Source organism: Odocoileus virginianus, chromosome 22, assembly GCF_023699985.2.
Source record: "Odocoileus virginianus isolate 20LAN1187 ecotype Illinois chromosome 22, Ovbor_1.2, whole genome shotgun sequence".
NCBI classification, from domain to species: Eukaryota; Metazoa; Chordata; class Mammalia; order Artiodactyla; family Cervidae; genus Odocoileus; species Odocoileus virginianus.
The window spans coordinates 2019543-2035509 of NC_069695.1; the positions used below are offsets into that span (position 1 = coordinate 2019543).

The following is a 15967-nucleotide window of genomic DNA, read 5'->3' on the forward strand; positions in this document are numbered from 1 at the left end:
TTCTTCTGAGAGCCCCGTGGCCTGAGGTTACATCAGGAGAGCCGCTTAGAAAGCATTTCAAAGAGATGGAGGAGGAGGGTCTGTCAGTAATACGAAAGCAAGCAGTGGTCAGCTGCAGGAAACTTCGATGGATCTGCGTGTTAGTCTTATCTCTTCTCTCTAATGGAGCCCACAGAAGAATTTCTCTTGGTGGAGGAAGGAGCCAGACCCAGGGAAAGGTGAACAGAAGAGAGCCTGGGACATCGCCCGTGAATTATGTGCTCACGTGCCCAGAGACACTCAAATGTCCCTGTTACTTAAAGAGAGCTCACATTTAAAAAACACACTTTCTCACTCCTCTTTGCTCTGCCTGGTACAGCTAATTTCTCAGTGTTTAAGCTGCCTCTCAGCCTACAGCCTCTTCTCACGTTTACCAGTAAATAACTGACTAATGCCCAGAACGCCTGGAGGCTCCACTGTTACCGACAGAATCCAGGTCTCGTGTGTGATAAGGGCTCTGTCTGCAGGTTAATGAACACATTCATGTTTGCCACTGTCCAGGGGTGACGTCTGTCTGTGAAACAGAAATGTGTTCTTTTGATAAAACACACAGCAGTGGTGGAAAACCTACCTGGAATTAAGCCACAAATCAAAAGCCCCCCCCTTTTTTTTTGCTTTTTTAAAAAATATTTATTTTAATTAGAGGATAGTTGCTTTACAACATTGTGCTGAGTTTCTGGCGTACATCGGCAAGAATAAGCCGTAGGCATACACATGTTTCCTCCCTCTTCACCCTGCGTGCGTGCGTGCTAAGTTGCCTCAATCGTGCCCGACTGTTTGCGACCCATGGACTGTAGCCCACCAGGCTCCCTGTCCATGGGACTGTCCAGGCAGGAATACTGGAGTGGGTCACCATTTCCTTCTCCAGGGGATCTTCCTGACCCAGGGATCAAACCTGGTTCTCCTGCATTGCAGGTGGATTCTTTACTCTTTGAGCCAGCAAGCTTGAAGGTACTTGCATAATTCAAGAGTCTCGCTAGTAAGGCACAGCCTTCTACCACCATGTGACAGAGATCTCTCGGTGCTCCGTCCCTTAGGCCAAGATAACCAGCACCTCTGGGAGCCCTGTCGCTGCCCTGAGTGGCCTTCCACTCCCGTACCTGTTGGCATACAGCTTAATCATCCTGTAAGTCTCCCATCTCAGTCCAGAAAAACTTCCCAGACCATACCAGGCTGGACCTGGTCTGTCCTGTGATAATTTGGGATGGACTTGAGTGCCTTTTGACATCCCGAGCATTTTATTATTTTCAGGGGTCATGTTGTCGTTGAACATTGTTCTGTGTCTTTGCATAAGTGATTGTGGAAGCTCTTTTGTCTTAGGATTCCTTCTACTTCCAAGGATGTGCCTCTGTGACTTCCCAGGGTCACATTCAGTTATTCGTTGATTCAGTGTAAACACATACTGTTTAATCTTCCTCTTTCCAGTGCTTCAGAGTGTTTCATCATAACTTACATTCAACTGATGTATACTTTAACCTCCAACATTGAAGGAACACAGAAGAGTAACAACAATAATAACCACCACTGCTGTTATATCAGAGAAGGCACTGGCGACCCACTCCAATACTCTTGCCTGGAGAAGCCCATGGACGGAGGAGCCTGGTGGGCTGCAGTCCCTGGGGTCACACAGAGTCGGACACGACTGAGCGATTTCACTTCCACTTTTCACTTTCATGCATTGGAGAAGGAAATGGCAGCCCACTCCAGTGTTCTTGCCTGGAGAATCCCAGGGACGGCGGAGCCTGGTGGGCTGCCGTCTGTGGGGTCACACAGAGTCGGACACGACTGAACGACTTCGCAGCAGCTGCTGTTACTATTTCTACTGCTGTCATTATCCATGTCCCTTTATTGGCCATTTCCTGTATAACAGATCCTATACCAAGTACTTTGTCCATCTCAGTCAGTATTAAAAAAACCCTAAGAAAGTATATACTGATACTGTGTTTTTCAGAAGAAACTGAAGTGTAAGTTTATATATAAACTTGTATCATCAATTTATGAAAGAGGAAGTGGTAGAATCAGGTGTCAAACTCAGTTCTGCCTGATTTCAAAATAGTTGTCTGTAACTGTGACACCATCCAGTGTCTCCATGTTTTTCTATTTGTTAATAGTTTTGATTCATTTAGGCCTCCTATACGCCCAGGCCAATACTGCCACTCAGGATCCAAAATTAATGTCCTGGGACAATTTAGTCTGGACTGGGAGCCAAGTTGCCGAGCATCTCCTGGATTCTGGTTCCAGCAGCACCCCTGAGCGGTCTTAGACAACTTGCCTAGACTATCTGAGTCTCCCAACTCTCCATCACAAACAGCAGAGCATGTATTATTTACTCCAAATAAAGCTGAATAACAGCCCCCAGAGGCAACTGATTTGTCATTATTTCATGCAGGAAACATTACTGGGGTTAAATACTTCTTAGTCTCTTCTCATTGCTCCTGGTGGTATTTTAGTTGCTAAGTCATGTCTGATTCTTGTGACCCCATGGACTGTAGCCTGCCAGGCTCCTCTGTCCATGTGATTTTCCAGGCAAGAAATACTGGGATTTCTCCTGCCAGTCCCTAATTTCTTATCCACCTTATAATACAGAAAGAGAGGAGGGAAGGAAGGATGAGAGCACACAGGAGGCCAGGAAAGACTTTTTTAAAAAAGAAAAGGGAGATAAAACCATAACCCGTAACTTGTAAACAGCTTCTTGGATAGTTTTTTCCCCAAGGAAAGGGCACTGGCAAAGTTCAGTTCAGCCAAAATGTGTTGACAATCTGATCTTTCAGTCACTAGACTTAAGTGCTCAGGGTAAGTAAGACTTGATTTCTGCCCTGGAGAAGTTCATGGACAGTCAAAGGAGGCAGATTGTGTTGTGTATGATGATAGAGACATACATGTCCTCCCATGATTCCCAAGACAGTCTCTGCAGAGCGACTTGTATTGTAGAATCCCAAACTATACCTGGTTGTCATGGATCATACTTGTTTTTCTGAGGCACAGCCTCTTAAAATTTTCACACGCACACAAAGGAAAGCATAATAAATGGCAGACTCCATAATAGACTCGACATAGGGATGTGGGCGGGCAGCCTCTCCTTTCTAGTTACATGATGCTTCAGGTATCAAGGAGCTTAGGTGATTTAAAAATGGGTATACCCTTTAGAGGAGAATGGATACATGTATTTGTATGGCTGAGTCCCTTTGCTGTCTATCTGAAACTATCGCAACATTGTTAATTGGCTATGCTCCAATATAAAATAAAAAGTTAAAAAAGTCCTAAACAGTGTGAAAAGGAGAGAAAAAACATAAAAGGCAAAATAAATAAAATGGTTTCCTTCTCCAGAGAATCTTTCTGACCTAGGAATTGAACCCGGCGCTCCTGCATTGCAGGCAGATTCTTTACCAGTTGAGCTATGAGGATGTCCTATACCTTGCACCAGGAATATCTATTCCTGCACCTTAGAAATCCTTATCAAGTTGAGCCATGTGTTGGCCCACACATGTTAAACTCCTAAGGACCACCACTTGGGAATTTGTCTAGAGGTCCTTACTGAGCTCTGGGTCCTAAGAGAGCCACACTGCTTCCCTGAGGCTCCTGGACGGTCCTGTAAAACCAACCACTTGTGCCATGTCTGAGAGGCCACCGGAAGTTCTCATTAGTTTCCCATGTGCTTGCAAAACATTTCAAGATGCCAACTCACTCACAGCAATGTCCGGAATGATCGGGGACTGATTTCTTAAAACAAGTTCTCTTAATTCATGGTGGTTTTCTTTTTCCCATGGGGATTAAGGGTGTGCAGTTTTTGGACTCATATTTTCCTCTGATGAAGAAGGGCTCAGAAACGGACTCTTTCATATTGTCATTCATAGTTTTGCCTAAAATGGATTATTCCTTAGAAACAGGATTTTTTTAAATCATCCTCAATGAAGTATAAGTTACATTTGATAAAAAGGCTGCAGTTTTCAGTGGACAGTTCAGTGAGTTTTGACAGAGTAGACACCCATGTGACCACATTGAAGATGCAGGCATTGTCAGCACCCTGAGAGCTGGGGAGGACATTAACGATCACCCTAGTCCAAAGCCCTTTGTTTCCTGGAGTGGGAGGCAGAGACCCAGAGCCAGGACAGTGGTTTACAAGAGCTCATTTGTCGAGTTTGTCAGCTTCCTCAGTATCATTTCTCTGACTAGTCCTTCTCTTTTCCTCTCTGGCTTGCTTACTCAAACCAGTTCTTCCAGGAGGCCTTCCCAGATCATGTCCTTGTCATCGACTTGTTTTTATCCAATGCTGTGTTTCATCTGTCCCTGTAAGGGCCATCACCAGCACACGTCCACTCTTGCCTCATCCTTGAGCTTTTAGACATCACATTCCAGGCAGTGATGTCTAAACTGAATGTCATTAATACCTTCTAGTCTTCCTGAAATTCATGCTATAAAAATCTTCTGTATCTAGCCTCCTTCTGATTTAACTTGCTTTAGTTAATGATGATCTCATTTTCCAGGTTGCTGCACTGCAGTCAGTCTCGAGTCTCGGACATCCCAGTTTTTCTTATTCCCCCACATCCAATGTGTTAGGAAATCTTATAGATTTCTACCTCCAACATTTCTTTAAAATCTGTTCTCATTTTTCAATTCCCATTACCCTGTTTTAAACCCTCTTAATCTTTTACCTCAACTATTTCAGTAGCCTTTTTAACTACTCTCTCACAATCTTTTTTTTTTAATTTATAAATTTTTATGTATTTATTCTTTGGCGGTGCTGGGTCTTCATTGCATGTGGGCCTTCTCCAGTTGGTGAGGCGGAACTAATAGATAATCTGCAGCAATTGCTTGTCTTGGTATGTCATAAGTGCTCAATTAAGTGTTAGTTGAATGAAATCAAGCTTAGTGCTTCCAGTTCTGAACTAAACTGAAATTTCTGGTGGGACATTGGATCATTATTTATGTAGTTTTGTATCTTAAACAAATACAGGATCCCTGCTCTCACCTGTAAATGATCTGGAGGCAGCAATCCTGCTTTTGCTGTTATGAGCTTCTCCCCTCAGGGACTTAGACCTGAAGTAATGTCAGTTGTGTTTTGTTTTCCATCAGGGTTTATATGTGTGAGGTATGGAATATATCATATCATGATTAATTAATCTAAGGATCTCACATCAGGTCCCTTCTGTCTTTCAAAGTCATTACAAGTAAGATCTCTAAGACTTCCTCATTTAATTCCCGAATGACTGACCCCAGGCAGAAACCCGAATCAGTGAATTGTGTTCACATGTTCCTGCAGAGTTCTGTCTGGAAGTGCCTCATTTACATGGTGAAGTGCAGGAAAGGGGGCTGAGCACCCATGAAAGTCTGCCCACGGTGTGGAAACCAGGATCGTAGCCCTGTCAAAGCAGAGAGTTCTTTAGCTTTGGGTAATTTGCAAGGAAGCCTCAGACATTGCATTTCATAAGGCTCAAGGGCTCCATGCACAGTTGTTACTGGAGCAGAATGAATGGCTGCATCTTCTCCAAGCACCTTTTAGCTGACTAACCTTGCACTTTAGTAGCCTTTCTCCCATGGCTTTATTTCCTTCAGTTTTTTTAGCTTTCAGGGAAGGAGGGGTGTCTTATGCTCCTATAGTGAAACAAAAAATAATAGCTTAAAACAAGATGGAGGTGTGTTTCTCTTGCACAAAACTGTTCAGGCGTCCTTAGCTCATGGTGGCTGGATGGCACCGTGCACTCACCTCCTTGTATATTGATCCTCTTGTTGCTGAGGTGTGCATCTCATTGTCCAAGATGGCGCACCACCACCAGTCATGCTTCCACTCATGAGAAATTGAAAGGAGAGGGTGTGCGCCCCTTCCACCTATGGGTGACCCCTGAAAGGTGCACACAGCGTGGCTGCTCACATCCCATTGTCCAGGCTTATTCACAAGACCGTGCCTGGGGGAGGAGAAGGTGGGAAATGCCTCTATTCTGGGGGATGAGAAGGCGGGAAATGCCTCCTTTATTCTGGAGGATGAGAAGGTGGGAAGTGCCTCCTTTATTCTGGAGGATGAGAAGGTGGGAAATGCCTCCTTTATTCTGGAAGATGAGAAGGTGGGAAGTGCCTCCTTTATTCTGGAGGATGAGAAGGTGGGAAATGCCTCCTTTATTCTGGAGGATGAGAAGGTGGGAAGTGCCTCCTTTATTCTGGAGGATGAGAAGGCGGGAAATGCCTCCTTTATTCTGGAGGATGAGAAGGTGGGAAGTGCCTCCTTTATTCTGGAGGATGAGAAGGTGGGAAATGCCTCCTTTATTCTGGAAGATGAGAAGGTGGGAAATGCCTCCTTCATTCTGGGGGATGAGAAGGTGGGAAATGCCTCCTTTATTCTGGGTGGTTATGTGCCTGGCTATAATTTGGGCTTTTGTAACAACAGGGAAAAAAAGAGAGAGAAAATAGATAAGGAGGAACAGCTAGATGTCTCTGCCTCAGTAGTGACTTTCTGAAAATGCAGGAGTTGTGGGTAATACAGTGTGCCTTTACTTGGGAAAAAAATAAAGGCAATATTTAGAAACAAGCTTATGAATTATTTGCCTTTGAGCTCTGGCTCCATCCAGGTTGCTGTTCTATTCACTGTTCTATTCTACTCACTGCTGACAGTGAGAAGTTAATTTTTCTCTTCATTTGAAAATATAACCTCTTGTTGTTGTTGCTATGAAAAGTAATACCCGATAATTACGGACAACTTAGAAAATACAAGCAAACAAAATGAAGGCAAGGAAGATGCCTGCAGGTTTGCAGTTGAGGTGTCAGAGAGGTGAGAATTGAGATCCTCAGGCCAAAGTCACCCTTTGAAGAAACAGAGGAGTGTGCTTCTGTTTTGTTAGTCATTCAAGAATAAGATCAATATTTTATAACAACTTTAAATGGTATTTATACACTCTATAAAATACTGAACCACTGTGTTCTGCATCTGAAACTAGTGTGGCATGGTAAATCAACTATACTTCAATAAATACGTTATTAAGCAAAGTGAGAGCAGTGAGGGAACAAAGTCTGAACTGCAGGGAAACCCAGGAGCGGGAGGAGAAGGCAGAGGAGCAGTCAGGAAGCCTCACGAGGGCCGTGGTAACAGATGACTTGAGTTGCTCCATTTATCATGAGTGTTCCCTGCCTGAAGATAGGATTTTCTTGATGAATGCCACCATAGACTATTACTAATAACCATGTAGGTGTTCCTAGAATGCTTAGAGAGTTAAGAATAGAATAAAGATGAAATCAATGACTGGGGCTTTGGGTCCTACAGTGTCCCTGCATGCGATGAGCCATGTTGCTGTCAGGAATCATCTCCACTTTGCATGCTTTGTCCATGGACAGTGACCCACACAGCAGGACACAGTTCACAGCCATCAGCACCTCTGAAAATTAGCAACCATAGGAAAAAGTGTGAGCAGAGATTCACTGGTTTTAACACGTCCTACAAATCCAGAGAATCGGTCCATTAAAATCCTCTCTGAGGCAAGCTTATTAAACCAGTTATTTGAGGTGGAAAAAGTAAGAATGAATATCCTATTAAATAATAGACTAAATTCCTGATGCAATTTCTTAATACTGTACATTGATCCCAGGTGACTTGGTCAAAAGCAGTTGGGTTGAAACCTAATTGTTTCAGTTTATCCAAAATATAACTGCTCAGTTTCTGGGGTAAGCAAGTCCTGCCAGGTGCCTATCTGCTCAAACATGCTCCTGAATGTGATTCCTTACACGTCTTTCAAAACCACAAGTCTCTGAAAATTCCGTGATATTATTCTGTTTGCCCAGGAGGAGCACTTTCTGGTTAAAAGGCTTGAATCAAGCATGTCTAGTTGGGAGGTGAGTCATTTTATGGACTCTATTCTCAAGTCATCTGGTGTGAAAGGAATTCTACTAGCTCCCACTAAGTTGTACAAAGCTCAATAAAAGTTTCCACAAAGGAAGAAGATTAAAAAGAAGAGAGGAATACTTTCTCACTCTAAGGTTTACTGAAAAATCCAGGATGACTTTTAGATGCTTAGTTCAGTCAGTCACTCAGTTGTGTCTGACTCTTTGTGATCCCCATGGACTGCAGCATGCCAGGCTTCCCTGTCCATCACCAACTCCTGGAGCCTGCTCAAACTCATGTCCATCAAGTCAGTGATGCCATCCCACCATCTCATCCTCTGTTGTCCCCTTCTCCTCCTGCCTTCAATATTTCCCAGCATCAGGGTCTTTTCAAATGAGTCAGTTCTTCCCATCAGGTGGCCAAAGTATTGGAGTTTCAGCTTCAGCATCAGTCCTTCCAATGAATATTCAGGACTGATTTCCTTTAGGATGGACTGGTTGGATCTCTTTGCAGTCCAAGGGACTCTCAAGAGTCTTCTCCAACACCACAGTTCAAAATCATCAATTCTTTGGTGCTCAGCTTTCTTTATAGTCCAACTCTCACTCCATAGATGACTACTGGAAAAACCATAGCTTTGACTAGATGGACCTTTGTTGGCAAAGTAACGTCTCTGCTTTTTAATACGCTGTCTAGGTTGCTCATAGCTTTTCTTCCAAGGAGCAAGCGTCTAATTTCATGGCTGCAGTCACCATCTGCAGTGATTTTGGAGCCCAAGAAAATAAAGTCTGTCACTGTTTCCATTGTTTTAGATGCTCAGGCCTTTAATACTGCCCCAAGGGATTCGTGGTCTGTGTTCTTCCTGGCAGAAGTTTCTCGTGAACTCCCTGCTCAGGCATAGCACAGCACGGTTGGGATGCTAAGAATAAATGATGCACATTGGCTCTGCACTCTCTGTGTCATCTGTCTTCATTGAGGACTGACTAGTTGAAGCTGCGAGGAAGCCACCATCCATCTGCCTTTAGACGACATCACCAAGAGAGCTTCATTGTCTTGGAATGAAATGTTAAATTGAAAGTCTTCATTTTTTAAAAATTTGTACTGTAATTGATTTACAGTGTTGTATTAGTTTCAAGGGTACAGCAAAGTGACTCAGTTATACATATATCTGTTCTTTTACAAATTCTTTCCCCTAAGTTATTATGGAACATGGGGCAGAGTCCGCTGTGCTGTGCAGTAGGTCTTTATTGGTTATCTATTTTAAACATGGTGGTGCGTATCTGTCAGTCCCAGACTCTCACTGTGGGCCCCCCTCCCCGTCCCACCATTCTCCTTTGGTAACCATAACTTTGTTGTCTATGTCTGTGAATCTGTTTCTGTCTTGTAAATAAGCTCATTTGTATATTTGTTGTTTTTTTTTTTTTTTAGATTCCACACATAAGCAATATCATATGATATTTGTCTTTGATTTACTTCATTCAGTGTAACAATCTCCAGGTCCATGCATGATGTTGCAAATGGCACTTTTTCATTCTTTTCTAGTGGCTGAGTAACGTTCCATTGTATATCTGTACCATATATTCTTTGTTCATCTGTCAGCAGAGATTTAAGTTCCTTCCATGCCTTAGCTGTTGTAAATAGTGCCGCAGTGAACATTGGACTGCATGTATCCAAAAGGGCTCTTTAAACATTTAAGACCTTCATGTGCCTGGGCAGGGTTATCTACCCATGAGTGGGTTAGATGCTGCTTGGTTCTCTGATTTTGTGTCCTAGTCTTGAACTTCTCAGATATAGCTTTCCGAAAGAATATACCTTCTCCCTCTTGTCCAGTAGGCACAGGGTATCAGCCTCCCTTCTTGTGTTTGGGGTGGGAACAGGAAATCTAACTTCTCACCAGACTTTCGGGTCATCTTGCTGTCTTCTGACCTCTGCTTTCCCCGGTAACTGGGGTCTCTAGTTTTGATGGCTTACTAAGGTTCTGCAGGCTGGGTTGGCTGCCTCTCCATGATCACCTTCTCTGGAGACACTTAGGTTTCCTGTTACCTCACTCTGCAAAATTACTTCCCATCCTTCCATCTGTGGACCATGTTTACATTCAGTTGACCCTGGAACAACATGAGTCTGAGCTATACAGATCCACTCAATACACAGATTTTTTTTCTAATAAGTATACAGTCGGCACTCCATATCTATGGGTGGATATGGAGTGCCAGCTGTATTCCTTGTACTCTGCTGTTTTATGTAAGGGACTAGAGCATCTGGGGACGTTGGTATGTGGAGGCTCCTGGAACCAATCCCCTGCAGTTACCAAGCGACGACTAGATTCTGTTCTGAAGTTAGACAGTTCTAAATCCATGGGACATGCGTTTGCATTTTATTTCTCATTCTCGGGGTTATTTGGGGCTAACTTGTAAAAGAAGATGACAAAAATGTTACTTTTCTATCATCTTGAAATCAGAAGTTTCTCTCCCTCCCTTCCCTTCCCCTTCTCTCTTGGTTTTGGAAGCAATGGCATCTGCCATTGATTAAGAAGTGGAAGAAAGTGATGAGTTAAAAGAGGAAGGCTTCTGGGAAGAGCTTCCTTTGCTGTTTTCCTGCTGTGTTCATAAAGCTGTGACTTAGGACACCTTTCTGACCCCAAACCAGGCCCTGTGGTAGGCACCTTTATTAGCTGTAATCCTTGCATTAATCCCATAAAGCAGATTTTATTGTTCCTGTTTTATCCGTGAAGAATCTGAAGCTCAGCAAGTTTAAGAAATGAGCCCTAAGGTCACACCCCTTGCTCTTTCAAGGTCAAAACCAGACTTGTAAACCAGGCTTGCTTGACTCCAAAGCCATAGCTCCATTCAGCTCAGCACCACAGACTCCAGATACTCTAAAAAGTACAGTTCTTTCATGTTTTAAAAATCCTGATATATCTGGTCTAGGCCCCTTTGCAAAGGAAACCCCCGAGTAAATCTTGGAAAGATTTACTGTTTTACTGGAGCAAGTATTGAAATACATCTTGCCTACTAGCCCTGTAATTCTGCAGGCAGTGGCTTTTTAAACATTTCTTTTCTAGACTCTGGTAACCTACAGCAGACAGCTGGATGATGAGATCTCTGTTATCTTCATTTTCCTGATTTAGTTTTTCCTTCCAACAGCTTTCATACACACTTAGTTGGTGGAATATATTTCTGGCTGCACTATTTTTATTTATGAATTTTTTATGTGTGTTAATATTCAGGGGTACCCAAGGGAAGCCTCCACAGACTTTCCTGATTACTAGATGTCACCCTTTCTATGCAACAACCATCTAATCGCCACTTCCTTTTGCCAAGAAATGAGAAAAGCATTTTTGCATTTGGAAAACCACACCAGGACACGTGAAGCGTATTAAGAAGGACTGTTTCCCCTGACTCTGCATGCACTCTTCCTGTCTGGGTTTGTTTTTCTAAAAGATAAAAACCACACAGCCGTGTTTGCATTAGAGTTAGATCTAAGAAGTGTCTGCGCTTGCATAACAAGGAGATTTTAGTTTGGCCGGAGCAACTTCATCATTACGTGAGTTGTGTTGTAAGTAATCTCTGAAATGGTATAACATGTGTGGCCAGTGTTTATTTTGTTATGCTTTGGACTCTTTCATTGTTTAAGTGGTGATTCATGATTGATGGCTGTTTACCATGCAAAATAATGCTGTATTCCCAGGAGCTCTGGGAAAACAGGCGGGTACAGAGGCGTCTCAGAGCGCTTTCCCTGGAGTAGGAAGAGAGTGTTAGTTACGCACTTAAGAAAAAGCAGCCAAGGGGAGCTTAGCTCTTCACTGAGCAGGTATTTAAATGAAGCAGTCCATCCTGAAGCTCAGATTTTCTGACAGAGTTCCATAGCCTTTGGAAAGCATATCACATCCCTATGTTATATTTAATTTCACAGAAAAGCAAATGACAGGTGACTTAGGGCTCCACGTGTGGATGATCCCAAGCCCTTGAAGTGATTGGAAAGGTTAGAGTGCCCAAGTTTAATGTCTTAGATGTAGAAGAAGAGATTATAAGGATTTCGTTCATTTGTATGAACTTTAAAACGCCGTAGAACATCTCAGAAACAATACCTTGGATGTGCCATTTAAGTAGAAACAGACAAACAGAACCATATGTTTAAATGTGGTGTTATACCTGACATATCAAAAACACATGCTTTGCCCCTGCATCCAGCTTTCTCATGAATCACTCAAGTTTTAAATCATCTAGTACACTGCTCTTCCTCTGATGGTTTTCTCTAGGACGGCCTCAAGGAGCACAGTCAGGAAGAACCGTGAAATTTTCTGTAGGGCCAGTGTTCTTTTTGGTTGTTAGGATCTTTGACTTTTTTAAACCTTGGAAAACTAGGCAGAGTTTATTTCATCGATTGTAAAGGTAGGTCTTAATACCTCTGTTTCAAATAATAATAATCATGAATTGATACCCCAGGGGCCTTCTCTTGTCAAGTAAAATTATAATTCCATTGGAGATATTGGGAAATCATGTCTAATGGGAAGACTTTGGACATTGCCACAGATCATCTGTATCAGTAAATGACATACGCATATGTATTTCTTTTTAACATAAAATATGTTCATGAGAGATTCAAAATAATCTATATTGAGTGGACTAGTACAGGCAGGCACAGGTATCATTTGTTGGGAGATGGGGTTGGGCTTAGCTGTTTCACTCAAGTCTGCTTTGGGAGCATCCCAGATGTCACTGCTTTTATAATGCAATCCCACTTATTTTGCTTTTGAAATAGGATTACCTGTGGAATCCAGGCTGCACATGAAATGTTGCAGGGAGGAATGAGGTGATATTGTGACCCAGTTAGGCATCAGAATGTTCTCTTAGTAGGTGTGATGTTTATAAATTGTATAAAATAGTTAATAAAAATCTTGTAAACTTTTAAAGCTTGGAGAAGAGATTGCCTAAGCTTCTCCTATGAGTGGTCATTCCTCTAGCAGACCAGTTCACAAAAATTGGTTTTGCCAGTAAGATTACACTGACTTGTAAAAGTGGAAAATAATGCTGTTAAGTTATTTTTTACTAAGATGGGATGGAAAAAATACATTTGAGTCTGTCACATTCTTCTTAAAGAGACACTGGGCCTTGTCTAACCTGGTTGAAGGTTTTGACCATTTGATGAAAAGGAGAACTTGCTTTGGATTATACGTAAATGCCTAATTTTCCAAATCAGTGGTCTGTGCCCCTGGTTCATACACACAGATGACATGTTAACACAGATGGCATGGTAAGTTGCAAGTGATATCCAACGCCTAGCTGGTGAAGCATCTGTGACTTTTTCCCTTTCTGTTCCACCTGGAAGGCATATCCAGATGCAAATGAGAATGCCGTTGCGATGAGAATAACCTTGAATCTGATTTATCTTATGGCTGCAAAGAGTTTCTTCATGGAAGTTTAACCATCATAGTCAACTCAGAATATCTTGGTGCATTCTTGAGATCTGCAGACTCACAGTACTCTTGTTGATTCTTGGACTCTGAATTAATATACGTTGAGTTGGAAGTGGTAAAGGGAAGCATACTTAGAAAGCAGCTGGGAGAGAAGGGAAGGGAAAAGATGGAGGCTGGAGACATGGAGAGCTGAGATTTCCTACTTTTTCATTCATTACAAGTATATTTTCCTTTATATCATTGACCATAGTTGTCTGTTTGTGTCTAATAATTCCACCCTCTGGGTTATCTTAAAACTGGCACCATTGACAGTCTTTTTCCTTGAGAATGGGTCACATTTATACATGTTATTGAGACCCTGCATCCTGCTATGTTAATCCAAAGAGTATTGATATTTTTCTTTTAGCAGACAGTTAACTAGAACAAGTGAACACTGTTTGGCCTGTAGAAGTGGCAGCTCAAGTCTTCGTTCAGCCCCTCCTATCTTCAGCTGAGACGTTTCGGGTCTGCCCCTCACACACATGGACGGAGGAGTGACCAGAGACTTGGACAGAGTTTGTACACAGAATTCAGGGCTCTCCTTTCCAGGATTCCTTCTCAAATTCTCATGACTCTGGATGCCAAGGTTTTGTCCTCTGATCAGGCCAAAAAATACTGCAAGTTTTGTGTTTTTCTTTTTCTCAGACTTTTAGCTTCCATATGGCATCTGTGATCTATAATGCCCTGAAAAGCAGGAAAATTACCCTCTGTCAGTCCCTTGTTGGAAATTTCAGCTCACCTCCTAAATCTGTCTGCTTTTATTTACTCTCCAGGATCATCAGGTAGTTGTTTGCTTCTGTTTGCTCCATAGTTTATGGTTGTTATCTGCAGAGGAGGTTGGTCTTAGGAGGTCACAGTTCCATACCAAAGATGTGATCTCACCAGTGGAGATTTGCATTTTGAACACTGCTTCTGGGGCAGAGACGTAGGTCTCAGATGTTTATGTTAGTAAATGCCTGTTAGCTGTTCTTAAAATTCAGATAATTTGGGATTCTTTGGATACCTTATGTGGTCCAGGTCTTTAAAAAAAGGGAGGGTGGCATTCAAATAACAGAATGCTTGGGCTCCAGTCCCAGGCTTGATAGTAACTAGCTGCCTAATTATAATAATTATAATCATTATGTTATGATTATTCTACTATTATAACCAGCTAATTATTAGCAAGTCATGTGAATCCTTGTCCTGTAGGATGATGTCCTAATCATCTAATATAAATTTCTTGGAGTCTCAGAGTTAATTCACTTCATAGGATCCAAAGGATTAATGCCATATATTGGGGAGGAAGACGTGTGGTCATATGGTACTGATAAAATCTTTTCCTTTTATCTCAGATTCCCTCTACTCTAACTTCCCTTTATGCCTCAGTTCTTCTTAGGCACAAGTTATTTCATTCAAAACCACTAACTGAAAATACTGATATTTTTAATCTAATAGATCACGTTTAAAATGTGTTTTTGTTTGTCTCTTAGGAAGAAGTGCTGCAAGGGGTATAAATTTGTCCTTGGACAATGCATCCCAGAAGGTATGTGATAAAAGTCATTGTATCTTCTCACCTTGTTTATGACTAATCATCAGAGCTCTATAAAGTTCAGATGCACTACACATGATGTCTATATGTTATCTGTGCATGCATATGTAATTTCTCTCTTTTTTTGGCTGTAAATTCTTCTAATGCCAATTTGATTGTACATGGCAGGATCTAGCTAAATCATTACCCAGCAAATACACACATACTGAGTAATTCTTATATTTCAGGTTTTTTGTTGTACAGACTAATTCCCTACTTGGCATTTCATGCACAGTTAGAACACATCTATTCTTCCAACCTGCCTACCTGCTTTTCATCTGCTAACCTTGAAGCCCCGTCACATGATCATCAGCAAATACTGCTCAGCCCAGCACTGAGGAGACACAGTGATGGCAGACTTGGCCCCAGCCCTTAAGATGCACACCCTCAAGCTGGGCTGTGGATGGCGTGGAAACAGAGATGCCCAGGATTTAATCATGCCTCCACATCGCCATACCCATGTGGGCAGCTGTGACAAAATCACCTCGGACTGTGCGGAGACTGGGAGGCCCAAGACAAGGCGCTGAAAGAGCCCAGTGTCTGGAGTGCCCACCCTGGCTCGCAGCCAGCCGTCCTCTGGGTGTGCCTTCACACGGTGGAAGGGGCCAGGCAACTCCCTCGAGTCTCTCTTCTAAGAGCACAAATCCCACTTCTGAGGGCATCACCCTTCTGGTACAATAATCTCCCCAAAGCCTGCACCTCCTAATACCATGATATTGCGGGATTAGGATTTCAACATGAACTTCAAGAGGACACACACATTCAGTCTATAACCCTGCTAGCCATGACCTTGGGCATATGACTTTCTAAATCTCAGTTTTTGCAGAAAATGCTAATTCTTGACTTGTGGTGCTTTTAAAGAGTATTACCACATGTAAACTGTTTGGAACAGAGGCTGACTCAGTGCTTGATAAATTGTGGTTGCTGCTATTACTGATAGCTGCAATATGCATAATAGAGACACACATATTGCAGCGGGGGCACATAGCCCCAAAGACCAGGATGGTCACAGGAGGTCTCAAGAAGGAGAGGAGACTGGAGCTAGGTTATGAGGAAGGCAGGACTTAGACAAGGAAAAAGGGAATCACCAAGGATGCCGGGCGGA

The 15967-nt window shown here is 42.6% G+C and overlaps 1 protein-coding gene across 3 annotated transcripts in view; it reads left to right on the forward strand.

Annotated features, from left to right (window-relative positions):
- The window catches only part of CCBE1 (collagen and calcium binding EGF domains 1), a 216359-nt gene that overhangs the window by 164932 nt on the left and 35460 nt on the right, over positions 1 to 15967 (forward strand). For all 3 annotated transcript variants that reach the window (XM_070452442.1, XM_070452441.1, XM_020893424.2), the window contains exon 3: positions 14765 to 14817. In XM_070452442.1, the coding sequence (XP_070308543.1) occupies positions 14765 to 14817 (53 nt within the window). The remainder of the gene's footprint in view (positions 1 to 14764; positions 14818 to 15967) is intronic.